The following is a 25,532-nucleotide window of genomic DNA, read 5'->3' as shown; positions in this document are numbered from 1 at the left end:
GTTCGGTCAGAGGCTGGACTCCACGATCTCAGAGGGCTTTTTTAACCTGATTCCGTTTTTTAATCCGTGATTCCGTGACGCGGCGCAGCGCAGACACGTTCTGTCCCGGGGCCGGCAGCCCAGCGCGCTGTGCCGCAGCGCACGGAGCCGCGGCTGCCAGCGGGCCCTTCCCGGGAGCCGGCAGCATCCCGGGCTCCGGCCTGCCGCGGGCGCGGGCAGCTCCCCTCCCGGCCGCCAGGGGGCGCCACAGCCGCGCCACAGCCGCCTCAGGCGCGCGCGGCTCTCCGCCCGCGGCGCCGGCGCTGCGATTGGCGGGCGCGGGGGCGCGGCCCCGGAAGCGGAAGCGCGGCGGCGCTGGGTGACCCCGGGAGCGGCGCCGGAGCGGCCCCGCGCGCGCAGCCCGGTGAGTGCGGGGCGGGCGCGCTCCTCCCGCGGGGCTGCAGCGGCCCCCGCGCCCCGCCCGGGCCGTTACCCCGCGCCGTTGGACCGGCGGCCCCGGCACCGAGCGGGGCCCGCCACGGAGCGGCAGGAGGCGGCCGGCGGGGCCCTCGGGAAGGGAAGAGCTGACCCGGATCCCGCCCTCGGTCACTCCTCTGCAGGTCGCCCGCCCGCCCGCGCCGCACACTTGTCCCCCATGGCCCCGTGGTCCCGGGAGGCGGTGCTGACTCTGTACCGGGCTCTGCTGCGCCGCGGCCGCGGCCTGCGCTACACCGACCGGGACTTCTACCTCGCCTCCATCCGCCGCGAGTTCCGCCGGAACCAGGGGCTGCAGCGGCTGGAGGACAAGGAAAGGCAGCTGGAGAAGGGGCAGGCTTTCCTGCAGAGCAGGCTCGGGGGCCTGGTTTAGAGATTCCCTGTAGCTCCCACTGGTCCCACTTACCTCCCTCTTCTTTCCAAAATCCCCTCGCCAACCAGAAGAGATGATTAACACTCACTACCCACCACTTTCTTGAAGAAGTCCTGAAGGTGCTTCCACAGGCACACCAGGAGGGCTCTCCTGTTCTCTTCACAAATGCATTAGGTCACAGGTAGGTCATTTCCAATGATATAACCGCGTTCTTCGTGCTGCTGTTACAGTGAGCTCTGCAAAAGTGCAGGGATTTTTCTGCTTGGGGATGACAAGTGAATATATTCTTGGTTCATCCAGGCAGGAATGTCCCCCCTGGCTTGGCTTTAGAAAAAACAAAGGGCAGTTTTAAACCACCCCAATCAGGCAGGCAGGCAGGCTCAGAATCTTGGACACTGACTCAGAAAACAGACCTCAAGCCACAGTGGAAGAGTTCCTTGGTGTTTTCGTGTAGGTTCGCTGGGGATCCACCTATGGGTGCAGTGGTGGTAAGGTGTATTTACAGGATCACAGAATCATTTAGGTTGGAAAAGACCTGTGAGATCATTGAGTCTTATCTTTGACTGATGACCGCCTTGTAACTAGACCATGGCACTGAGTATGACATCCAGGTTAAACACCCCCAGGGATGGTGACTCCATTACCTCCCCGGGCAGCCTATTCCAATGTCTAATCACCCTTTCTATGAGGAAATTCCTCCTGATGTCCAGCCTGAGCCTTCCCCAGCACAGCTTGAGGCCATGTTGGACAGAGAGACTCTTTAAATTTAAATCTCAAGGTCAGGTTAAATGGAAATTGGAGGACACAAAAGTACACATGTAAGAAAATATTCATATCAATGTTCTACATGATTTGTCCTAGAGTCAAGCCCACCAGCCTCGAGGGCAGGAATAAGCATCAAATGAAGGCAAGGGAGCTGTTACCTTTATGATGTGTTGTGGTCTCTACTCTTGATTCTTGGGTGTCTTTGAAGTATCTGGGATTGGACACTGTTTAGAATTTAATCTGGGAGTGGAAGCTCTGAGACTGCCTGTCAGTTCTTGCGGAAGATTCTGCTTTGTTCCAAACAAACAGTTGGTCAACCCTGTAGTGCCTTGTCTGTGAGCAAAATTACACTTGTTACATTAGAAATTAGAAAGTAAATGGGCTGTGCTTTGGTTAAGCACAAATTAAAAGAAGAATAGCTGGATGGTTATAGGGTGTTGCTTAATATGCAGGATTTCATTGCAAAATATTGTAGAAGTAAATTCTACTTTCTTTCATGAAACCTATTCAATTATTAGAAAGCTTCACATCAAATTTGGATGTGTTCGTTGCTTGGTCAGTACTGTCCTGGCACTGCTGAGAACAGGCAGCTCTTTGAGGGAACACAATCAAAGAGGCTGCAGGGTCAGGTGCTCCCTTCCTGTGGTAAGACCCCGGGAGCAGGAGGTGTGAGGTGTGGGAGAAGGGGCTGAGCCGGCAGGGCCGGGCGTTCTGGGCCGCGCGTGTAACGCTCCCGCTCCTTGCAGGTAAGATGGCAGGCGCTGGGCAGCGCAAGGGGAAGAAGGATGACAACGGCATCGGCACAGCCATCGACTTCGTGCTGTCCAACGCGCGGCTGGTGCTGGGCGTGGGGGGCGCCGCCATGCTGGGCATCGCCACGCTGGCCGTCAAGCGGGTGAGCGCCGGGGCCGCGGCTGGCACTGGGCACGGCTCTGGGAGGGGCGAGGGGGCAGCGAAAGGAGCCGGGGTGCTGACGGTGGCCTGCGTAAAACGCGAGCCCTCGGCCGCTCAAACTGTTCTTGGTTTAGATGTACGACCGGGCAATCAGTGCTCCCAGCAGCCCCACTCGCTTGAGCCAGTCGGGAAAGAGAAGCTGGGAAGAGCCAAACTGGCTGGGCTCCTCTTCACGCCTGCTGACCCAGGACATGAAGACCAGCCTCAGCCGCTCCCTGCAGACCCTTCCCACTGATCCTTCAGCTGCAGACACAGGTAAGAGGCACGGTCATACTTCTGCATCGCAGACTCATCCAGGCCTATAAACCCTGTATTTGTTTAAAAGAATGCAGGGAAGAAAATACTCTGTCTGGCCCAGGATTTTTATGTTTTCCTTTAAGTAGGTCCACCGGTAACTTCAAGAATCAGAACTGATATTGGGAACTAGTCAATAATAGTCATCTATTTGCACTCTTTGTTCCTCTCATGGCTTCATGGTGTTAAGCTTTATTCTCTTTCATTTTTTCCCTTTAAATCTGAATATCTAATCTTTCCTCATAGAAAGCTATTCCCTTGCTTTCAAGTACTTTGTTGCCTTTCTTTGGGTCATACCAGTTTGCTTGCATCTTTTTAAGGGGGGAGTATTCAAGCTGTGAATGTATTAGCAATTTATAACAGTATTTCCTATTATTATTCCTACCATTTTCCAAGTAATTTCTGGATTGATGTTTCCTTGTTTAGTGCTGCTTATCACTGAGTTTGTCTTCATTAGTCTATAGAAAGTGTCCTGTAGATTTCTTTCTGAGTGGGATAATCAGTAATTTAAAATCCAACCATGCTTTGTTATGTGGGTTTGTTATGTGTTCTTTTTTCTCAGTGGTTTTACTTTCCATCTCTGGTCACTCACTTCAAGAGATTTACACTTGGAGATTTAAACTAAAAATCAGACTCAAGCTATTAACTTGATTTCCAGATTATTTTAAAGGAAGTTATCTTTGGGATGGCAATAGGTTTTCTGCTAAGGAAACATTAAAAAACTAGACAACTGTCTTAAATGGGGTCTAGATCATTTGATTGGAGTCCCCAAGCATATGGACTGAGTAATAAAAACATTGATGATGGTGTCTTAAATTCTTCAATTAGAAGTAAATTAAAACTCAATATGGAAAAATAATTTTTTTCATAAATAGGCAGTGAAATCCAGTTCCTTGTGATTTTGTGCATTATTTCCTTTACATGAAAAAAGCTCAAATCTGTCCAAAAGAACCCAGTGGGACAAGTGACAGCAGCTGCTGAGGCTGGGCTGGATGGGTCTGTGTGCAGCTTGGTCAGCCATTCCTCACATGCTGTGTGGCCAAATACCCATTGCCAAACAAATCTGCAACAGCCAATTGCTTTAATGGGGCCACTGACTTGGGGGTTTCTCCTACACCCCTTAGGTATTACAGCCCTTCCAAAGATCTCTTAGATCTCTAATTCCTCTTTCATTCTCGTTGTTGACTTCTGAAATTCTTGGTCCATGTTAAGAAAAATCTGAAACGGATGGGAAGCATTGACTTATTTCTTTGGGAAACCAGCCAAAAAATAGGGGCTCAGAGAATCTGTGCAGGTCAGACATTGTTTAGTAACTCAGATGGCGATGTAAACCTTGTGTTGTTGCATTGTGCCTCAGAGTGGGCTCTCTGGTCTTTGTCCAATGAAGGTTTAAGGGGGATATCACTGGAGCTATGATGGCCTGAGCTGGGACAGCCCCGGGATCTGTCATCTCATCATCCTAATAACTGTGCTGATCAGACTCCCAACAACTATTTCATTTCCAGGTGGCACAATCTTCCCTGATCTCATATGCTAGCCAGGACTGGGTTTCTCTGGTAATTTGTAATAATCTGTTTCAATGTTAAAAACTCAAAGAGATCGTGCTGGTTGTTCAAAAGTGTTTTATTCACTGGTCTGACATCACACGGGAAGCTTTTGAACTTTTTGGTAACAGCACTGAATTTTTGATGAAATTGAGCTGAGATACTGCCCATGTAGCCATTAAAATTACATCCTTGTACACAATGTTAGTCTGGCTAAATTTCAAATCTAGTAACTTGTTTTAATCCATTCTGATGCTCATAGTAGTATGTTTTGAAGTTCCTCAGCACGTCCCTTTGGAGCGGTACCTGCGTAAAGCCTGCAAAATGTCTGCCGAGAGCTTTTTGAGACCTAGGAGACCGCAGTTCCGCGCTGCAGATTCCATTCTGCGGAACGCTTCACAGCGAAATCAGCTGCAACCTCAACAGTTTTCCTTCTGTCTTGCAGACTGTTTTCGACCCACAAAGCCCAAGCCATCTGCCAAGAGGAGTCAGGTGGAGCTGAAGAAGGCCCGCCTTCGTCTGTCCCTGCAGGAGAAGCTGTTCACGTACTACCGGCGGCGGGTGGCGATCCCGGCGGACGAGCAGGCTCGGGCCAAGCAGGCGGCCGTGGATATCTGCACGGAGCTGCGCAGCTTCCTGCGCGCCAAGCTGCCGGACATGCCCCTGCGGGACATGTACCTCAGTGGCAGCCTCTACGATGACCTGCAGGTAACTCCTGGGGACATCATGGCTCCTTATTCAGGAGGCTGACCAGGCAGGGGCATTTCAGGCTTCCCTGTTGGCACTGCTGGCCCAGCACAACATTCCTCAGTAATAAGGCCCCTGGTGTTGCCTTTCCCGCTGTGGAGCCAGGCCTTGATTTCTGCAGTGCTGTTTGAACAGGCGTGACCAGGCTGCTCTGTCGTTGTCTGCAAAGCTTTTGCTTTTTGCTGTTTTTTTTTCTCCAAAATATCTCAGTCCTTCCTTCCTTCCCTGCTGTCTCTCCTTTTAGCTGTGTTTTTCTTGCAGTTTCTCTGGTAGATGTCTGTTTTCTCTCCATCCCTCTATATCCATCCAAATACATGATATTCCCTTAGAACTCCTGTATATTCATGTAGGTCTTTCCTACTCTTTTTTTTTTAATGCATGACAGACCTGGATTGGACAGCAGTCCCTACTGCAATATCTCCCTGATGGCAAGATGCCCATGGCTATAGTGAGTGATTCAGAGGCACACTTCTTTGTTTGAGTCACAGCTCTGGAACGCAGCATGGAGTGTCCAGTGAAATTTAGACCTGGGGTCTTAATCACACTGGTGAAAAGGGATCTTTAATGACCTTTTCCAAACAATGTAGCAGACCAGGTGAGGGCAGTGTACCTAGCTGTAGCATGGGATTATTAAACCATGGCAACGGAAGCTTGTCTAGAAACTTAATACTCTGTCTCCTATTTAAATTGTCATGTGGTGTTGCCATGCCCTAGGCCAACTGCATCTCACAACCAAGGAGCACTTAGAGCAATATGAGGCAGAATGATTCATCTCTATGCAGTCCATGTCAGGTCTCTAAATAGTACATCCCACGTAAGCACTAGCTTTGGCTATACCTTGGAATTATCCCACTGATGGTTGGAAATAGTCCTTCAGAATGCCTTTTAACAAAGGGAGGCTGGGAATCCCACGCAGAGAGGCAAGTGAGACAGCTGAATCCTTATTCCAGGTTCCTTTGGACAGAAGGCTGTCTAAAGGTGGTGAATAAAATGAATGTGGAGAGAGAAAGTTTGTTCTTACCAACTTTTCTCTCTTGTGAAAGGTAGTGACAGCTGACCACATTCAGCTCATTGTACCTCTGATGCTGGAGCAGAACCTGTGGTCGTGTATCCCCGGGGAGGACACTATCATGAACATTCCTGGCTTCTACTTGGTGCGTCGAGAAAACCCAGAGTACTTTCCTCGTGGGAGCAGCTACTGGGACCGCTGTGTGGTGGGAGGTTACCTTTCCCCCAAAACTGTAGCAGACACCTTTGAGAAAGTCGTAGCTGGCTCCATCAACTGGCCAGCAATTGGGAGTCTCTTGGACTACGTGATCCGTCCAGCAGCTCCCCCAGCAGATTTGACACTGGAAGTCCAGTATGATGCAGATCGGCATCTTTTTATTGACTTTCTACCATCCCTGACACTGGGTGACATCGTCCTCGTTGCCAAACCTCACCGCTTGGCCCAGAACGACAACTTGTGGCGACTGAGCCTGCGGCCAGCGGAAACGGCTCGCCTCCGTGCCCTGGACCAGGGGGATTCTGGCTGCCGCTGCTTGTGCCTCAAGATCTTCAAAGCGGTGTGCAAGTTAAACCCAGCTCTGGGACACCTCACTGCCAGCCAGCTCACCAATGTCATCCTGCACCTTTCCCAGGAGGAGTCCGACTGGTCCCAGGACATGCTGGCTGATCGCTTCTTGCAGGCACTGAAGGGGCTGATCGGCTACTTGGAGGCAGGGGTCCTCCCTAGTGCCCTGAACCCCAAGGTGAACTTGTTTTCAGAGCTCACCCCTGAAGAAGTGGATGAGTTGGGCTACACTCTCTACAGCTCTCTGTCAGAGCCAGAGGTCTTGCTGCAGACGTAATGGGGCCTTACCTATGGAAGTGTTGATAGGGTTTAGCCAATGCAGACTTTGATTACTGCAAATTATGTCTCCTCCACTTCTCCCTATCTCTCTCTCTCTCTCTCTCTCTCTCTTCACCAGTCCCCCTTTTGGTTCATTAGTAATTCCTGCTGTGGAGTTGGTGCTCCCACTGAATTTCTTGGTGCTACTGGTCCATTTCCACCGTCTCTGCCCCAACAGGTACCCATTGGCTAGGGAAGAGAGACTAAAATTGCAGCTCTGAGATCACATAAATTCTGCTGAGTTTAAGTGTCTACCAAAAAAATAAACCAAACTATGCATTTCTTTCTTCTGTAGTACACTTACTGCAGCAAGCCCGTTTTGGTCTGAAGAAGGTGGAACTGGGCTGGTAAATCCAGTGATGATTTTAGCAGACTTGCACTGAGGTTGTTTAATTTTCTCCAGCCTGACTTTGCCCCGTTTCTTTTTCTCTGCTGTCCCACACTGTCTCACTTTCCTTTCTTTTATGTCCCTTTGGCCCAGTCATGCAGGGCAGACTGAGTGAGATATTTTGGATAGGGTTCTTTTTGTATTTCTGAGTGGATAATGATTACACTGGCAATATTTAGGGCTATGGAGCTTGAAATTGGAGAATTCCCACAGCTCCTGCTCCTACGGAGCCTTCTCATACTTTGCAAGCTGGGTTCAGGATTAAGGGCCAAGATTTGTCCAGTCTACTGCAACACAACCTCCTGTATGGGCAATTCTTGTTGAAGCTGTCACAGGAGAGGAAGGAACCTTTGTGGTCTGGCTGTGTGACGAGGCTGAAGGAGCAGAGCTTGCTGTTCCTGCATAGCCAGATCTGCTGGGAATGGCCTCGGGAGTGGAGAACAAGGCAGCTCTTTAGTCTCTGGCCTAGAGGAAGAGAGGGTGATTACAGGGGAGGGGTGGGAGACACGCATGGGAATGGGGATTGTTTTTTTTCATCGTTTCCCCAAGAGCTTATGGCTGTTCTGGTTTACTGGAGGTGGAAACAAGACTGCATGCCTCAAAGGGCTTTGGAACAAGCACACACAAGCCAGATTCTCACCAGCTCTAAGGCTGTAAAGGTGATAGAACTGAACGGGTGTCATGAGCAAGGGTCTGTCCCGTACACTGGTGTTAGGGCACGTATACAGAGCTGGTATTTACGAATATATTAGCTTTGCCATCTGCTCTGTGTGCTTTAGTCTCCTCCCCAGAACTGAGGCTGTCCATCCCCTTCCTCATTCCCATGTGCTGACTCTCCAGTGCTCCCAGTTTACAAATACTCTTAATAAACTGGTGGGGGCACACCTTCCCACTCTGTCTGGTTGGACCTGTTGGCAGTGCAGTTCTGCCCGCTCCTGTCTATGGCTGCTCTCAGGCTGTAGACTCTTCATACTCTGCATTAAGCCACCTGCTGTCTTCAAGAAGTGGGAGAGAAGGTGTCCCCCTGAGTCTGGGACCGTGTGTGTATCTCAAAAGACCAGCATAGATATTGTTACAGAAACGTATTTGCCTTTTCCCAGCTTTTGCAGCTTTTTTTCCCCCCTTGCTGTCCAGCCTCCTTTGCCAGTGGAGAGGAGTACTGCAGCAGCAGGGTTTGGAGGGAGCAGGAATCCTTCTCTCCTTTTCTCCTCCCTTCCTCTCAGGACTTCCCCCATCTTTGACAGAGAAGTTTCAAGGTGAATTTCAGGAGTGGAGCCACGAAGGGAAGTCTTTCACCCTGGGTTTTTTTAGAGGCAGTGCTGGTGAGATGGGGGAGGGAGCATCTTTCTTGGACAATCCGTCCATTTTAGCTAATGTGTCAGATAGCATTCTGTATACAGTGATAACACAACGTTGCATTTTAAATTATTTAATCCTTAGGGCACTGGTATTTTCTAGACTGCCAGATGTGTACTTTGAAGTTTGTGTGTGTATATAAAGTCTATAGTCTATCAAAGGTTAACAGGAATCCCATTTGCGTGACTTTGTGTTTTGTAAGTTTTGCAGCAGTCAGTGTTGGTCAACTGTTGATTGCTCTTCACTCTGGTTCCCAGATTTTTTCCCCTCTTCCTTCCTTTGCCCCCCACTGCCTTTCTGATGTCAGCTTTCCTACCCTAAAAGCAGACAAATGAGACTCGAAGCCTATAGGCTATTGGGGGAAAGTCCCCTTGTTTTTAATTACTTGAAGGTCAACAAAAATATTAAAATATCTGGGTTGTCAGGAGTTTCCCCAAAGCTCATTTCTTCAGTATGATATCACCCCTCACTTGGTGCTGACTCCAGTACCGTGGTCTTCACATTTTAACAGCAATGTGGTTGGAAATGATTAAAACTCTATAGATATAAAAAAGGTGAGATAGAAACAGGAGGAAGCCACTGTCTGAGCTGACTTGAGAACAGTTGTCACACACGTATCTGTATATGTATATATATATATATAATTTTTTACATGAATGCTTTTACTTCTTCCTGGCAACCTAATGAATTAATATTTTATGGCCATTTTTTGCTGCTATTGAGCTCAATTTGTGTATCAAATGGAGACTGAAGCTGCCTTTTTGCCTTTTCTGTAGACTCTGCTCCACTTCACTTGCATCAACCATCTCCATCATTTCTTCCCTTCAGTTTTGCCCTCCTGTGAGCTAGCCACAAGCCTGTTCTCAGGAGGCAAATGATCACTTCCTACAGGCAGCCACCACAACAGGCAATAGCTGCCCTGGCAGTGGCAGTCCTGACAAAGGCCAAAGATGTGATGGGTCACAGGGACACTGCAGCTGGGAGTATTTTAAGAGCAGGGTCAGGTATAAGGGGCAATAGAAGAAGGGAAGAAGGTGTAGGGTTAAGTATGCAGGAAACCTCCAGTAATGCTGCACATACTCTGTGGGTCGAACAGAATGTTGCAGAGTCTTTCAAACTGGCACCTTTCAGTATTAAATGCAGTACACATGTTGATGTACAGCCTGGAGGGCTGCCTTACCTATAGGTAGGCTCCTTCCTGGTCAAGTCTGTAGCACAGAGCAGGAGAACCTAAAGCTGAATGTGAAAAGGGCAGCTCCCAGCCACTTTCCTGGCAGAGCGGCTCAGAGACAGATTGATTGTTATGAGGCCCAGGGTGTGCATTGGGCTGGTGGCTGCCTCAGCTCCAAGAATGTCTCCGTGTGTTCTGCTGTAGCTTAGCTCACACAAGCTTCCCATGAGATTGTCGTCTTATTCCCTGTAACCACAGGGTAAGGACCAACTTGCTCAGCTGTGGGTTTTACTGCTGCTGAGCTCCACTGCTAATCTTTCAAGTCAGATGGATTTCTTTTCCCATGTTTAAAAGCAATTATGGAAACAGGAGACTGCTTTCTGCCCCCTGGCAAGCTGCCATCAGGGCCCTCATTCTTAGCATGTGGGCAACGCAGTGAGAAGTGAAGAGATGATGCCCCATCTCTCCCAGGCCTGGAGGCTGTGGATTTGCAAAGGGGAAAGTCCAAGTGCATGATCTGTGACAGAGTGTGTGGAATTCTGGAATAAAATGACTTTCCACAGAAACCTGGTTGTCTCTGGCATGTTTATAAACAAAGGAACATCTCTCTCTGCTTTCACCTTGGTGCATCACCTTCATGCTGATATAATTCTGCACCACACCAGTGCTTGGGGACTGACATGCCCCTTGCTGATTCACTTGCTTTCCCTTTGCAGCTCTGGGCACTCAGCACTTTGCAGCTTGTCTCGAGGCAGTAATCAGCTCAGTGCAGCAGCGTCCTGGCTCCTGGCAGCTTTCACACCAGTCACAAGATGATGCATAATTGTGGCGCTGAGCCTCCCATCCTCTCTCCGATAGTCCGCGTGCCCAGACAGGCACCTGCTTTTCATGTGGCTCCCCAGACTTCAGAGGCTTCCGTGCCTCTGGAATATTAAACTTTCCTGTGCAAGCTCCCCCACCCTTGTTCAGTCACACCTTGGTTTTTGTGTGCCAGGCCTCTCCCCTCCCAAATGCACTCCTCTCTTATCCAGGCATCAACCTTGAGGCAGCGAGGAACCTGCTTTGCCAGGGGCCCATGTCTGGTGTGCTGAAGTTCTTTGCAGTAAGACCCAGTTTTATGTGCCTGCTTGGGAAGGTGGAGTGGAAATGCTGGATGTCAAATGAAGTGAGAAGTCGTGCTGCTTTTGATGGGTCCCAGGCTCCTTAATTCTTGGAAGACATGCTACATTGGCAATATTGTCCTATACGACTTGTCTTAATGAGGACTCTGTAATTAACTGTTTTGGAGGGTATTTTATGATACAAAAGGAGTCTACATCTCCAACTTCTTTTTTTCTAATGTCCCTTGCCTGCATTGCTTTTGGTTTTTTCCTTTAATCTGTCCTGTGGTAGAAACAGATCAGATGAGATCAAGCACATTTCATGCCATACAGAGTCTTACAGGAACAGCTAAAATAAGCTGCTCTGTGAAATGTGTGACAGGTATTACCCCCCTCAAGTTAAAGCCCCTGGAAAGCCTAGAGCCTGCAATACATGGTTAATATATGCAGTGGTTTGCACCTTTGCATAAAAGCTGTCCTGGCACGAATAGGGAGGAGAGATCAAAAGATAAGTGTCTGTTTAATGTAAAGAAGAAATAATTGAGGGGAGTGATGATAATTATTTCAAGTATGGAAAAAGTTGCTACAAAGAAGAAGAGCACAAGTAGTTCTCCAGGCTGCAAAGACTCAGAACCTCTTTTGTTCTTAGCCTAAGGAACAAACAGCTTAGGAGGAAAGTGAATTTTGGAAAAAGCAAAAGCCCGCTTTGTTATATAACCACAGTCCTATCCTGCATATTAATGTAGCTGAGTTTACATTTTACTTATTTATTTTTGCATCTCTTAATTTTAAAAATAAATACATAAATTCTAGCCTATTTTGTAGCTAATCTTAAACTGGGGAAGAAAGGATGACTGAAACCCAAATTTGAGATTATCATGCTACTGTTGAACTGCATTATTAATGTTTCTTTTTTTCTTCCCAAATACTTAATTGCATCCATGGTTGTTAAGGTTTATTTTAATATTCTAATCTTCAGAAAAGCTGCAGACAGATGCTGCTTTTTAAATTTAGTCTCACAGAAAAAAAATAAAGAGCATCTTCCAAATTTTAGTTTCACAGAAGAAAAGAGAGGCCTCTTCCAAACGAGGAATTTCTCTTCCAGATAAGATAAAATATGCTTGCTCACTACCTGGACTATTCAATGGCTCCAGCATGGCTCACTGAATCAGACTGGATGTTGAAATGCTGGGCTTTGCCCACAGATGCAGCAAGCAAGAAATGGGAGATTCTACCTCCTACCAGTGAAACCCAGTATTGGCTTCCAGCCCTAGGAGAACTGCTGTGGTCTAGACATTTGGGAAACTGTTTGAGATATCTGGATTTTATCTTTTTTATCCTTGTCAGGTTGAGTTACTATCTGAGTTTATGATCTGAGGGATTAAAAGAATATCCTCCCACTTTGTTGGTTTTTTTTTTCCTTTCTCTCTCTTTTTTTTTTTTTTGGTAAGATTCAACACCTTCTTAGAATAGCTCTTATTTAACAATGTGTCCCCTACACAATCAAGGATAACATTTTTACTAGCATACTCTGAGAAGGACAGCATTATTCACATGTCAAGGACCCAGAAATGTGGTGGTGAGCAGGCTATTAGTCCTTTCTTTACAGTATGTGATCCTGTGGAATAATCTTGCAAACAGTAAGGCAAAAGAGGGTGGTAAGATCAGTGGGTAAGGCAGGGAAGATCTGAAATCATTCTGTAGACAGGAAATGTTCTTGTCATTTTACAAACAGCAAAGAGAGCGGGACACAGAGTTTGGCTCAAGGAACTCAAACTTCTCATGATTTTAAGCTTTCCTAAGTACTCATGCAGAAGTCAGTTCTGAACAAAATCACATTAAACACAGTAAAAGATTGATTTTTATTTTGTGCCCTGGTTCAATTTCCCTGGCTCCTGTGGCTAAGTAGCTCTTTGATCTGTCTATTAACACTCAGTGCTGAGCTTCTCAGGGGAAATATAGATATATATATATAAATTCTAACCACATTCTTCATGAAAAGCCTTTTCCATACAAATAATAGGCAAAAGTTTCTTACTTGTGTATTTGATTTTGTTTAGGATTTCTTTTGTAAGGCAACAATTCCCTGGTTTCAGTGCAATTCCACCCTTCCCCTTCCTCTCTCTGTGGCAGAATTGTCACTGTTCTACAAAAGCACAAGGGCGATACTGTCACATAAGACATCCCACTACAATGATCCTGGTCCTGTACAACCCTCTTGTCTCATTCTGCTTAGCATTGCAAAGCATTGCACACCTCAGAAGCAAGAGACACGAGGGCATAGATGGCAAATGATGGACTGTGTAGGCTCTTTCCCACAACAGGCATTACTTCAAAACTCGTAGTGCCCTGGCAGGCTCCTTACCTCCCTTGAAGGGCAAGAAGCAATTGTTCCTGGAAGCAGTATTGCAGAATGACATTTTTGCCTTCAGATTCTTGAATTTATTTAGCACAGGGGGCCTTGGAGACAGTAAGTACTACCACTTACATGGATAATAAGATGTGAATCATGTTCAGCTGCTGCTTGTTTGCAGCAGCAGCGAGGCACTCTCAGAGGGCCTGAGGTGCGCTCGAGACAAGGCAGTACAAGGCACAGCAGTTCCAGGGGCTGCAGAGCTGCAGCTCCCACGGTGCTTGTTAGAGAGCACACTGGCAGGGGCTCAGCTCCCTGGCATTCACAGGGTAGGTGGTTTTTGCTGAGGCAAGGACGTGACCAAGGCACAAACCTTCTCTTTTCTGAATCACTACCTGTGGCCATGAGAGAGACAGTAATAGAAAGCATCCAGCCTTTTCTTGAACAAGGAGCAATGAGCTTGTGTTTTGGGTTAGGAACCTTTCTCCTCTTGATTTTTTTTTAAATTTTATTTTGTAGGGTTTTTTCTTTTTCTATGTAAAACAAGAAAATGAATAAAGAATGATGCATCTTCAGTCCATCACTCTGCACTGCAAAGGAGGATGTTTGGTGTCATCAGCAGACTGGTGACTCCCAAGCTTTGTGCCCTGGGACAGACTTATGCTTTTGTGAGCTTGCCCTGCCTATAGGAGACCTGTATTTCTGGTAAGTGCTCAGCATCCAAATGTGCCTTACTGAGACTGCATGACTGAGGTGAATGGCTCAAATGTTACCTTCCTGACTAGCACCAGCACTGCCTCAGACCCAGAGGAGATGTCTCTTCTTGAAGCCAGGACAAGGCCTCAACAAAGTCTCACCCTCTGAATGCCAAAAGAGCAGGCCAGCTGTACCTTCCCAACAGGGCTGGGCTGCTGTGGCTGGCTCCTGACAGAGCTGGGTTTAGTCTCAGGCCAGTTCTCTCAGCAGTCAAGCACAGAAACCTCCTCCTGTTAAGAGAACTGCAAACCTCCCTCACCAAGCACCATGGCAATGGCAGTAAGAGGGCGGGTGGGTTGAGAAGCCATAGCACCTACTCAATATGATACTTTGGCTGCAAAGTCTTCTTTGGGGACTATTATCCAGCCTGCCCATGGCCAGTCCACCTGTAACACACCTGAGGAGGCTCTGCTGGGGCCACCTGTCAGTCCATGTACAAGTGCAGGGAGCAGAACAGGCTCAAAGTCTTCTGAAATAATCTTCTTTCTGACATAATTTGCCAAATCCCCAAACACAGAGACCTTAGGAGGGAAAATGACATTCCTCAGGAAAAAGCTATAAACTCAATGGTATGACAATTACGTCAGTATCCACCAGGAATTTTTATTTCCTTCTTTGTAAACAAGTAGATATTAAAACAGTACAAAGTCTGCTGGTAGATCACTGAGCAGTTGCTGCCTATGGAGAGTGGAAAATTATTACTGAATAATGGCTGCAGCGTTCCTCCCCAGGGACTGGGCAGCTACAGCCTCAACAGTGACTTATCCTCAAATGAGTTTCAGAGCTTTATCTGAACTACTTGTTGTGTCAGTGTTCTTGCTGAAGCTGCCTGCCAGCACCAGAATCAGAGATCTCACACATGCCCAAAAGATCCCTAGAACTCTGTTTTATTTCACTCATAGGGTACACCTGTGCACAGTCTCTCATCCTGGCCTCATCAAAACACTCTGAAGTGACATGAAGTGAGAAACAAATACAGAGCACAGTCTGGTATTACCCTTTCACTGTGCACCCCCCTCACTGAACAGAGAGGCTGAAATAAGGTCAACCAACCTTCCCACCTCTTTGGCCAAAGCCAATTGTTTAGGAGCCAGGTTCAGGAGTGCAGTGGAATTGCTGCTGGGCTGCTACAGCAAGGGGTCCTCATGCTGACTGGTCTAAGGGGCACTGAGACACTGAAAGAGAGGTCCACTGAAGTGATGATGATGGGCTGTTACCCACCGGTGTCTGGGCTGAGATGCTGCAGTCTCATAATCCGTGCCTACTTGTCAGGCCTCAGCTCTTGCTAACTTCACACTGCTAAAAAGAAGCAGTGTGCATTGTCACTCTCCTCCTCATCCTTTTGCACAGAATGGCACAAGACACCTGGCACATGTGATGCCAGCAGATGCTGGTAAGGTACAGGTTACATTTTGATACACAAGGAGCACACAGTCTGCAGGGGGATCACATAAACTACAGGCCCATGAAGAACAATAGCTGACATGAAATACACTTCTGTTCTTTTATTGCTTGGATAACTGGAAGGCTTTTGTTTCTGTCCTAAACTGAGCCCACATGTGCTAATGAACATGAAGGATTATTCCTAATAAAACAAGGCTGGACAATGAGACAACTAAAAATATCCCCCAGTGGTCTGAACAAAAGTCAGCACCCCTTCCTCTCCCTCCTTCACACATATTTTTTGCTAAACATCATTTTCAGCCAGTTGTAGCTTTGCTTAGGAAAATCATGCTTGGGCAAGTTACAGCTCACCTCCCTCTTACCAGACTTGCACGATGCTTTTACTTGTGGCAGCTGGCCACAGCCTGGCTGATTCTGAGTAACTAAGCCTCTGGAGACATATTTTGTGAGCTATCAGCATGTGCTTGGCATGCCCACATTTGTTCAGTAAGAAAAATGTAGGTGGACAACCAGGGTTGTTTCCATAACTGTCTGAAATAATTGAAGTGGAAGCTGCAAATGTAAATTGCAGATTTAATCCTCTTTTTTATTAGTCTCATTTCTAATGTCAGGGATATTTACATAGCAGGATGGAAACAGAAGACAGTGAGGGGGTGGGTAAGTAATGAATGATTTATTAGAGATTCCATTTGGTGTACTAGTCCAAAACAAACGAGGCAGAGCATATGTATAACTTACTTTCTGTTTGTATGTAATAAAAGATGGATGCTAATACATCCCAGCCTGATCTTTAATCATATATATTTGCTTTTCAATCTAGTTTTAAAATAGAACATCTATAAAGCAATCCCTAAAGAGCTTACAATGAGAATCTCACAGAAAACTTCTTTCAGATATCTGTTTATACCATGTGAGAGAAGCAAGCAAGCACTGTGAATTAGTGTGTGCCATACAGGTTGTAGGTAATTCTCCCTCAAAATTGCTCAAAATGTCTCTGCTTTACCTCATTCCTCCCTTGTGTTTTCCTCAGCACTGTCTCCAGGAAAAAATCCTGCTGGTCTCTGGACATGCTTTATTCATTGAAGTGCAGGGTAAGACTTCCTGTCCCTCCTGATGGAAGGTTCAAAGGACTCAAGTTATCCCTCACAAGAATCCCCTTGGGGACTTGCCCTCACACTCACCCTTCTGCACGGCAGGCAATGCTCCCTCCTCCCCAGCCACCCCAGCAGAGCCCAGGGCCAGCAGAAAGCCCATCTGCTTTTTCTTGGGGGCACTGAGGCTCAGTGGGGGCCCAAAGCCGCCTGCCCAGTGCCACCATGGCCATCATGCACTCTCCCAATGCAGCGTCAGCCCATCTTCCCCCTGACCTTTCCCCTTTTCCCAGCACTCCAGAGAAGAGCAAACATCTCCGTTACTTTTGCTGGTTCCCCTCCTGGCCCCAGCAATACCCACTCCTCCCACCCTCCTTTCTCCCCTGCTACAGAGGCCCACGAGTTTTCCTGCCACTGACAGTCCCTGAGAGCATCCTATGCAGCCGGTCTAGACTGTGTGAGGGGATGTTACTATGGAAACATTTACGTCCTCACGGTCTTTGGTGTGCTTACTAAGAGCATTCAGCATGTTTGTCTCCTGTATTCTTGCTGGTGGAAAAAGAAAACCTCTTTTCCTTTGCAATGTTTACTTTGAAAAGAAAAAAAAAAAGAAAGAAATTATTAAAGCACATATCTTGACTTTCCATCTTAAGGAAGGGGGAGGGTGAGTGGAGGAGTATTAGTTTTCCACCTCCTGGTGATGCTGTTTGGCTGGAGGTGGCTCTCTGCAGTGCTGGATTTATCAGGGCACTTCACAGCTTCCCAGCCAGGCCTTTGGCCTCTATCCTGCAGCGAGCTCTGGAAGAGCAGCTCCTTTCTCCTGCAGCTGGCCCCTCGCTTCTGTGTCAGGATGGATCTTACTGATCCCAGGAGCTCCCTTTGCCGAGGTATCCAGGGCAGGAAAACAACATCCACGGTGATAAAGCTGTTAACGTGACAGCAGGATGTCACTCACCATGCCCACAAATTGGTGTTCCCTCAGAAGCCACCTTTTTGTGCTGTAAATTAAATTTTCTTCAGAGCTGCTCAGTCTCTGAGCCACAAATATATTATGTAATATTGGAAAAGAATTCTTTTTTAGACACTTTTGAGTTAGTAGAGAGTAGCTAGTAGTCCTCTGCTTAGAAAAGACTTGTAATTTTTTTTTTGTACAAAAATTCCCAAAAATTGTTATTTGTGCTTAAAGAACTGTCTTCCACCTTGGTCAAAAACTCTAGCCACAGTGGAGACATCTCTGACATAATATCTCCAAAAGAAGAAAGATAATTTATGAAGGAACTGGGGTTGTAGTTCATGAAATGATTTAACAACAGTTATTCTGCAGTCCTGCAGGAAACAGGGAAAAATATGCCTTTCTCTTAATGGCTGGCTTCTGGTTACTTGATTTCATGTTCTGGATTGGAGATTGTTACAGAAAATCTGTCTGGGAGTCGTAATACAGACAAATTTCCACCTCCATTCACACACAAAAGGGAAAGCAGGCAGCTAGGAAACAGGCAGATCTGGGTTCAGTTCCTCATTGCATACTTCATTTTTGCTTACGTGATTCTTGCGCACACATTCCCAGAGTCCTTTCAGAGAAATCTATAATTATCTTTCCATGAGGAAGGGTTGGGTGTACACATATTGGGTGCATTTCTGTTTATTTAGCTGCTATTATGGTCATACAATTGCCCTTTTCTTTTCACTTAAAGGAGGGGAAAAGCAGGCACAGCAGTGGATGTGAGAGCTCTCCCTTAGCCAGTGAGGACATGGAAGTGCTGTCCACCCATCCACACAGCCAATCACCCACTTGGCTTCTTTAAAACCCGCTGCATCCTCTCAATTGTCCTTTGAAGCTAGATCTGCCTCCTCTGTAGTATTTATCAGAACAGTTATCTCAGACTGCTCAACTGCTACTTTTTTTGGCATCGGAGGTGGAGGACATTTTTCTGTGCCTCCTCTATTTTAATGAGTCATTTCAAATTCCGTGCTATGAAAGAAAGAAAGAAAGAAAGAAAGAAAGAAAGAAAGAAAGAAAAGAAAGAAAGAAAGAGAAAACCAATACCAACAAAAATAAAATAGCAACAAACCAACATGGAAGGAAAATTTCCCTTTTTAATTCAGCAGCCAGTGTTCATGTTACAGATGTGAAGTAACATACTCTGCTTTGTAGCTAAGACCAGACTGCTAAAAGCAGAAATTGGGTCACACCTCATCCTCACAATTTATCAGTCAAGTTGTTTAAGACATTCCAGGCAGTTAGACCTGAGCAAATGTGGTGAAGGCTATGGTTTTACACAAATACGACTGAGGCCTGAACTGCAAAACAGTGGAGCCTTTTGCACAAGTAGCTGAGAGCAAGTTGAGCTGCAGGATGATGATGTTCGAATAAGCAAGGTTCCACCACAGCTCTCAGAGCTGATGGTGCTGTGAGGCTGGCAATGTGGAAAATCAACCTTCTGAAGCTGGATAACTCTGACACAGTGAGGGAGGACACAGGTATCGAAACTCCGAGCTCACCGGAGCTGTCCAGTGCTTGTGTGACCAAACTGAAATGATGGTGAAGGAACTGAAGCCAGCGGAAAACTGTTGACCCACGTGAGTTTCTGGCTGTGAGCTGTCTCAGTGGGGGCCAGGCCAGCTGGTGGAACTGTTTAGCAGGAACAGGGTGGGGGAAGAGGTCTGACTTCTTTCCTAGAAGCAAGTTGAGTTGGATCAGATAAAACGCGAAACCGCACTTGGAAAGCTATCCAAGGTGACACTGCTCTTTATGGCCGCAAAGCTCTATAGGTGATCCATTAATGCTCCCACCAGTCGAATGATATCTGCACAGAGAACAGAGAAGCAACTGCATCAGCATGAAACTGCATGGCAGGAGAGGACATTCTCATTCCTCAGCTGTGGAATAACCAACTTCATTTTCAGCCCTTGCGTGGGTTGAAGGCACTAGTTAGACTGATGCTCCCGGCTGCCCGGCTCTACAGCCGGGCTCCTCAGAAGCCTCTGTGCGGCCGTGCGGCGCCGTGGCCGCTGTGAGGCCGGCAGGCTGCGGGCAGACGCCCTCCTGCCCGCACACACAGAGCCCCGGAGAGCCCGTAATCTCCGCGCTGCATGTGTGGGGCGGGCAGGGCTGGAAAGCAGCGGGTTATCTAAGGGAGCAGGAGGCCAAGGCGGGCTGCCGCCGCCTCAGGGGCGCCATGCCAGCCCCCGCCCGAGCTCAGCGGGGCTTTGTGTGGGGAACAAAAGGGGCCGTTGGAAATCAAAGTGGGGAGTACACACTGCTTCGAGAGGGGCATGTCAGGGAAAACACAGAGCTGCCGGGGGCGGGCACCATTTCCCTGCCCGGCTGCTCCTTCTCGACCCGCTCCCGCCTTCCCTCCCCCGTCCAGCCGCCATTTCCCTACCCCTTCTCCTTCTTCTCCTCCCTCCCACCCTTCCCCTCAGCATTGGTCTCCTCCGGGCCCTGGCCAATGACAGCTCACGGGGAACGTGAACGACTCGCCCGTAGCCAATGAGCGCCTCCCTTCCCACGTGGCGAGTGCGTGACGTCTTCCTCGCGAGTTTCGCGTCTTTGTTGGCGGGCGAAATTTCCCCCAACGCTCCCCGCGGGGGGGGCGGGGGCAGCGCCCTCAGTACCGCCGGTCACGTGGCACGGCCGCGCCCGACGGGGGGAGCGGTGGGCGCGCATGTATACATCATATAGTCCCTCGGTGACAGCCCCGGCGTGGAGCCGCGGTGTCTTGTCGGCGGCTCCTGTGCTTAACTCGTAGCAGAACGGTAAGAGAGAAGCGCAGAAAGGCAGGCGACAGGCCGGTAGGGGCTGGTGACAGGCAGCTGACGCTTGGCGGAAGGATACCTCACGTCCGCACCGTGTTTGGTAGCTCGCAGCAGATATAAAGGCAGCGCGCCGGCGCTGCCACCTCATTGTTTCCTGTTGCCGGGAGCTGAACTTGTGTCATTGTCCGTGTCAGTGTGCGCAGCACCTCCCGCGCGGCGCGGATACGAGCAGCCCCCCTCCCCCGGCCGCCATGGCTCTTTAAGGCGGCAGGGCCAGCGGCGGCATTGGCCAGTGCAGCAGGCGCAGCAGCAGCGGCGGCGGCCTCAGCACATCCCCGGCATCTGCAACCATGGCGTAAGTATCGTGTGTGAGGGACCCCTGCTTCCTCTCTTGTGTATTAAAAGGCGTTCTGTTACTCTCTTTAAATGGGCTTTTGGGATGGGTTTATCGCGCGTGGTGGTAACTGGTATCTTACGGGGAGCGGGGTGAGATGCCTAGTTACACAAAATAATATATAAAGAAACTAGTTAAGCCGAAATGGTAGAGAGGTGGGGAGATCCTTGTACGGCTCGGTATCTTCGGGTGCGGCGAGTGTCAGAAGTAGCAGGAAATGCCTTTTCAAAAGCATTTACGAGGAACGTCTGTATTTTCTGTAATTCGAGAAACATTGATTTGGAAAAACCTAGGATTTTATTATTTAATTTTTTTTCCTTTGGATTTTCATGGGAGTAAAGAAACATTCCTAGGGAGGGTTTCTTTGCCCGCGCGAGGGGAAGTGCTGGTGTACTGACGGGAAAATGGGGCATTAGAGGTTTTAGGGTTTTGCGTATAGGGACCACATGGTATAATCACGGATAGATGAACGGGCGTTGTTACTAATGTGGCAGCAATACCAGTGCTAAATAATGCAGTAGCACAGCGTTAAGTTTGCCCTGGCCATCGGGCGCACAGCCCTCCCTGTGTGGTGCTGGAGCCGCGGTGGAAACGTGGCAGGACACAAAATGGCGGCGGGACTGCCAAATGGCGGCGGGTGGGCGGGGCCGGCCCTGCCCGGGCCTGAGGGAGGCGGGGGACGGGCAGCAGCACAGAAATAAAGAAGTGAGATAATCTGTAAAGTTCTGTCATACTTCCTGAGGGGCCGTTGCTTTAAAAGGTTATTATGCTGCTCAGATCAGATGCTGATGAGTTTAAGTTCTGTTTGCAGGTTTTTCACGGCACTGCACAGCAGCATTGCTGTAGTCGACGAAAAGACCCTGTGCTTATCTACATCCTTCGACGTCAAAGCGTTAAAAGCTGACGAAAATGAGCTGCTTGAACAACGAGATGCTGTTGGGGGATTCAGTATCCCCCTTCAGCCAGCCGTGTTCGGTGGCTGAGGAAAGTCTGGGACTCCTAGATGACTACCTGGAGGTGGCCGAGCCCCTCAGTTCGCATGGGTTCTCCAGCGACAAGGCTAAGGCAGTCTCCTCCAATTGGCTTGCTGTGGACAGTTTAGGCAACACCATAGATAGCAGCCAGGGTAAGGTATTACTTATTTCTGTAAAGGGCATCAATTATGTAGTACCTCAGTAACATTCCAGTTGAAAATAAATTGCTAGCTTTTCATAAATCTGAAGGCAATCTTACGTGTTACCTCCACTTGGAAAGCATGTGTACTATGCTGCTTACACAACACATAGTTGCTGGTTATGGTAAAGTGCCACTTGTGTTGGCCTTGCAGTAACAAAGAGCTGCCAATGGTACTGTGTTTTGGCAGAGGTAACAGTAAGGAAGCATGATTGTACGTTGCCAATGCTCCTGGATTCTTCTGGTCTTAAAGTAAGAGGGTTGGAATGTCTCAATGGCTGCTTACATTGTATCCTGCAGTTTTTAGGAGCTCAGTGAAAAAGTATTTTTTCCTTAAAATTTACTCTTTTTGTGCTAATACATGAAAGAGGAAAGTGATGAACTGCTAGATTATTTTCAAAAGGTTGAGTTGGGTTAAGTGGTGGTTTACTTGATGCCTTTTCTTTATGGCATCATACTGAAACGGCAGTTTATTTTTTTTATTGTGCAGAGGATGCCTTCTCTGGCATGGAGTGGATGGTGGAGAAGATGGATCTGAAGGAATTTGATTTTGATGCCCTGTTAGGTATGGAACATCTGGAAGCCACCGTCTCACCAGACGAGCTGATGGCCACGTTGGAAGACACGTGTGATCTATTTAACGCTCCCATCCAGGAATTTCACAACAAAGAACTTCCACTGATAAATAATGTAATCACCCATGTCCCCGAATCCCCAGTTGGAGCTGATTCAATGGCCCCATTGGCTTCCCTTTGGTCTTTTCCCCTCTCCCCAGGGTCTCTGACTTCCACTCCAGACCACTCATTTAGTTTAGAGCTAGGTAGTGAAGTGGATGTTCTGGAAGGAGAAAGAAAGCGGGAGTGCCCCACTGTTGTGGTGGTGATCACCAAGTCTGAGAAAGAGGAGGAGAACCACTCTGATGATAGTGGAATATGCATGAGCCCGGACTCCTACCTGGGAACCCCCCAACACAGCCCCACCAATTCAGTTGGATCCCCCAATGGCAACCAGTTCCCTGCAGATGCCACCTGTGGCTCTGTGCGGTCCAAACCATACGATCACCCTGCAGAGAAGGTGGTAGTGTCAGCAAAGATGAAAGGAGAAAAGAAAATAGATAAGAAACTAAAAAAGATGGAGCAGAATAAGACAGCTGCCACGCGTTACCGGCAGAAGAAGAGGGCGGAACAGGAGGCACTGTCTGGGGAATGCAGAGAGCTGGAGCAGAAGAACCAGGCCCTGAAGGAAAAAGCAGATTCCCTTAGTAAGGAAATTCAGTACTTAAAAGATCTGATAGAAGAGGTCCGCAAGGCCAAGGGCAAGAGAACTAGAGTCCCTGAGTAGGGTAGTCAGCAGCGTTGTGTGCATGTATATAAGCTTCCTGCTAAAGCTGTGTATTGCTGTCTAATAAATAATTTTGTAGTAAATGTGCAATGATGGTGTGTGATGAGTGGTACCTGTAAAACCAGCACGGCCTGAACCACATGTGGGTGTAAGTCCAAGCACGACAAGGTGGTGTGTGTCCAGAGAGTGTAGTGTGACACTGGTGCTGCTTGTGGGTGGTGAATGCACTGCAAGTGCCCAAAGTGCTTTGAACTGGAGCGTTCTGTATAAAGTGTCTGAGTTGACAAGTCCTGCTCTGTAATTTACATGTGTTCTAAAGTGAGAGGGGATCACACTGAGGTGCCTCAGGGTTTTCAGCTAATTTGTAAGCCCACTGAAACAATTGAGGTTGGAGAGTTGATGGAAGACAAAAGGTCAGTAATGCGGTGGGAGATTTTTTTATTTTCAGACTTAAACATTGTCTCTGAAGGGAGGGAGGGGGTCCTGGGACAAAAAAACAAAGTTGGGAACACTGGTGAAAGAAATGGGCAGCTTGGCTAGGAGACAAGCCCGGAGCAAGCACCACTGTTAACTGCACTTGGGTTCCTCATATGCCTGTGGGTCTTCCAAGTGCCCAAACCATGAGCAGGAGCTGTCAGACTGGTGTGAACTGGGCCAGAGGGGTGGGGTTACTGTAGTGCTTTTACTGATGGGTCACATTCCTGTACCCAAGTGTGAAAGTCTTGGCTTCTTCAGCCAGCCACTAATGAGTCAAATTTTAAGCTCTAAATACAAATTTGACTTTCTTCTACCAAGGCTACAGGCATCAATATGTGCTCCAATTTTTTTTTTTTTTTGCCACTGCTATACCCATCTAACAGCACTTAATTCCTTTGGCATTTGGACATGCGTGTCCTTTCCAAGGAGTTGATTCCTTCTCACACTAGCATGGCTCCCTGAGCGGCTGAGCTCAGGTGCCTGGACATCCCAGCCTGGCTGCCACACACATGCAGTGCGGTGGCATCAGGGCTCCAGCCAGTGCTGGAGTGGAGAGGGAAAAGGTTCTTAAAGGAACCTTCAAGAAAGGTTTCTCCACTTGCAGCTTGACATTTCAGCTCCTTATGCTCTCAAGTTAGGACTACAGTCCTCCATCCCTGCTCCTTGCCCAAACCATTACCTGATGTGGGATAACAGCTGTGTGGGGTGACCTGGTGTGTGAAGGCTACTCCAGCGGATGGATGGCAGAGGTGGCTGTTGGCAGCAGGAGCCAGTTGCTGCCATGGAGGGCTGAGTTGGCCAGGCCCTCAGTGGCACCTCTCTGTGCCTACAGCTGTGCCTGGCTGGCTGGATGCCATTTAAATTACAGCAAGAAGGCTCCTTGTCGGGAGTTAGGGCTCATGCCACACTGAGGGTGGGGTGGATAACTAAGGCCCTCCCCTTGGTTTCATGAGACAGGGGGTGTGAGTAGTCTCAAACCTCCTGGGTAAGGGCACTGGTGACCATGTACTGTATGAATGGGATGCACTGCAAACTGGAGGCAGCAAGCAGGGACAAGGGACTCTTGTGGTTTAGGAGGTAGACCGATGTAATAGGTTTCCTGCAAATCAGCTGCACCAGCCAGGTTGGGGATGGGGATAATTAGAGGCAGAAAAGCCCCAAGATCTCGGTCAAATCTACACCTGAGGTGACATTTTGCTTGGTCTCAGTTGAGCCACAGAAAACACAGTAGCTGCTATGAGTCTATGAGCTGGTGGCTTCCTTGTGCAGTGGAAAACCCTTCACTCCTCATACTGATCCCCCTTTCCCACCACAGGGCAACCACCTCCTCTTCCCTTAGAGCCATAGCAATTTCTGCTTACACCTGGCAGCAGCCAGGGCTGAGGGAGCAAGCAGCACGTGTGTTTTGCTGCCCTTACTCAGTTCTCCCAAAGCCTGGAAACATTGTCAGCACATTTATACCCTCCCCACCCCATGGCAGGGTTGTCTGTGGGCCACTCGTGGCTAAAACATTTTTCTTCGTGTCCATGCTCTGCAGGCAGATGAGACAGTGTCTGAGCTGGCCAGTAAGTACATGATTCTGGTTTCTACAACCCTGCAGAGAGTATGCAGGTCCAATTTACCAAATTACACTCACTCCAGGGAAGGAAGATCAGAGCTGGAGCAGGCGAGAAGGAATGCGTGATGCATCCATGCTGCTTTGCTCTCTGCAGCCCTGTGTGTGCTTT

General features: G+C 48.2%; 3 protein-coding genes across 3 annotated transcripts; all 3 read left to right on the top strand.

Moving 5' to 3' along the window:
* Nucleotides 1-349: 349 nt before the first annotated feature.
* On the top strand, nt 350-929 carry MIURF (mitochondrial elongation factor 1 upstream open reading frame). The gene is made up of 2 exons (XM_069002745.1): nt 350-403; nt 600-929. The coding sequence occupies exon 2, from the start codon at nt 635-637 to the stop codon at nt 845-847; it is 213 nt and encodes a 70-aa protein (XP_068858846.1). The 5' UTR covers nt 350-403; nt 600-634; the 3' UTR covers nt 848-929.
* Nucleotides 930-941: 12 nt separating this feature from the next.
* Nucleotides 942-10,523, top strand: MIEF1 (mitochondrial elongation factor 1). The gene is made up of 5 exons (XM_069002744.1): nt 942-1,028; nt 2,359-2,507; nt 2,641-2,821; nt 4,850-5,112; nt 6,195-10,523. Exons 2-5 carry the CDS (start codon nt 2,364-2,366, stop codon nt 6,999-7,001), a joined length of 1,395 nt encoding a protein of 464 aa, XP_068858845.1. The 5' UTR covers nt 942-1,028; nt 2,359-2,363; the 3' UTR covers nt 7,002-10,523.
* A 10,055-nt stretch (nt 10,524-20,578) lies between these two features.
* On the top strand, nt 20,579-23,418 carry ATF4 (activating transcription factor 4). The gene is made up of 3 exons (XM_069002743.1): nt 20,579-20,775; nt 21,626-21,940; nt 22,478-23,418. The coding sequence occupies exons 2-3, from the start codon at nt 21,724-21,726 to the stop codon at nt 23,326-23,328; spliced, it is 1,068 nt and encodes a 355-aa protein (XP_068858844.1). The 5' UTR covers nt 20,579-20,775; nt 21,626-21,723; the 3' UTR covers nt 23,329-23,418.
* Nucleotides 23,419-25,532: the final 2,114 nt, after the last annotated feature.

Source organism: Aphelocoma coerulescens, chromosome 1A (assembly GCF_041296385.1).
Source record: "Aphelocoma coerulescens isolate FSJ_1873_10779 chromosome 1A, UR_Acoe_1.0, whole genome shotgun sequence".
Taxonomy (NCBI): Eukaryota; Metazoa; Chordata; class Aves; order Passeriformes; family Corvidae; genus Aphelocoma; species Aphelocoma coerulescens.
The sequence above is the reverse complement of the archived record's forward strand: the minus strand, read 5'-3'. Positions and strand labels throughout refer to the sequence as shown.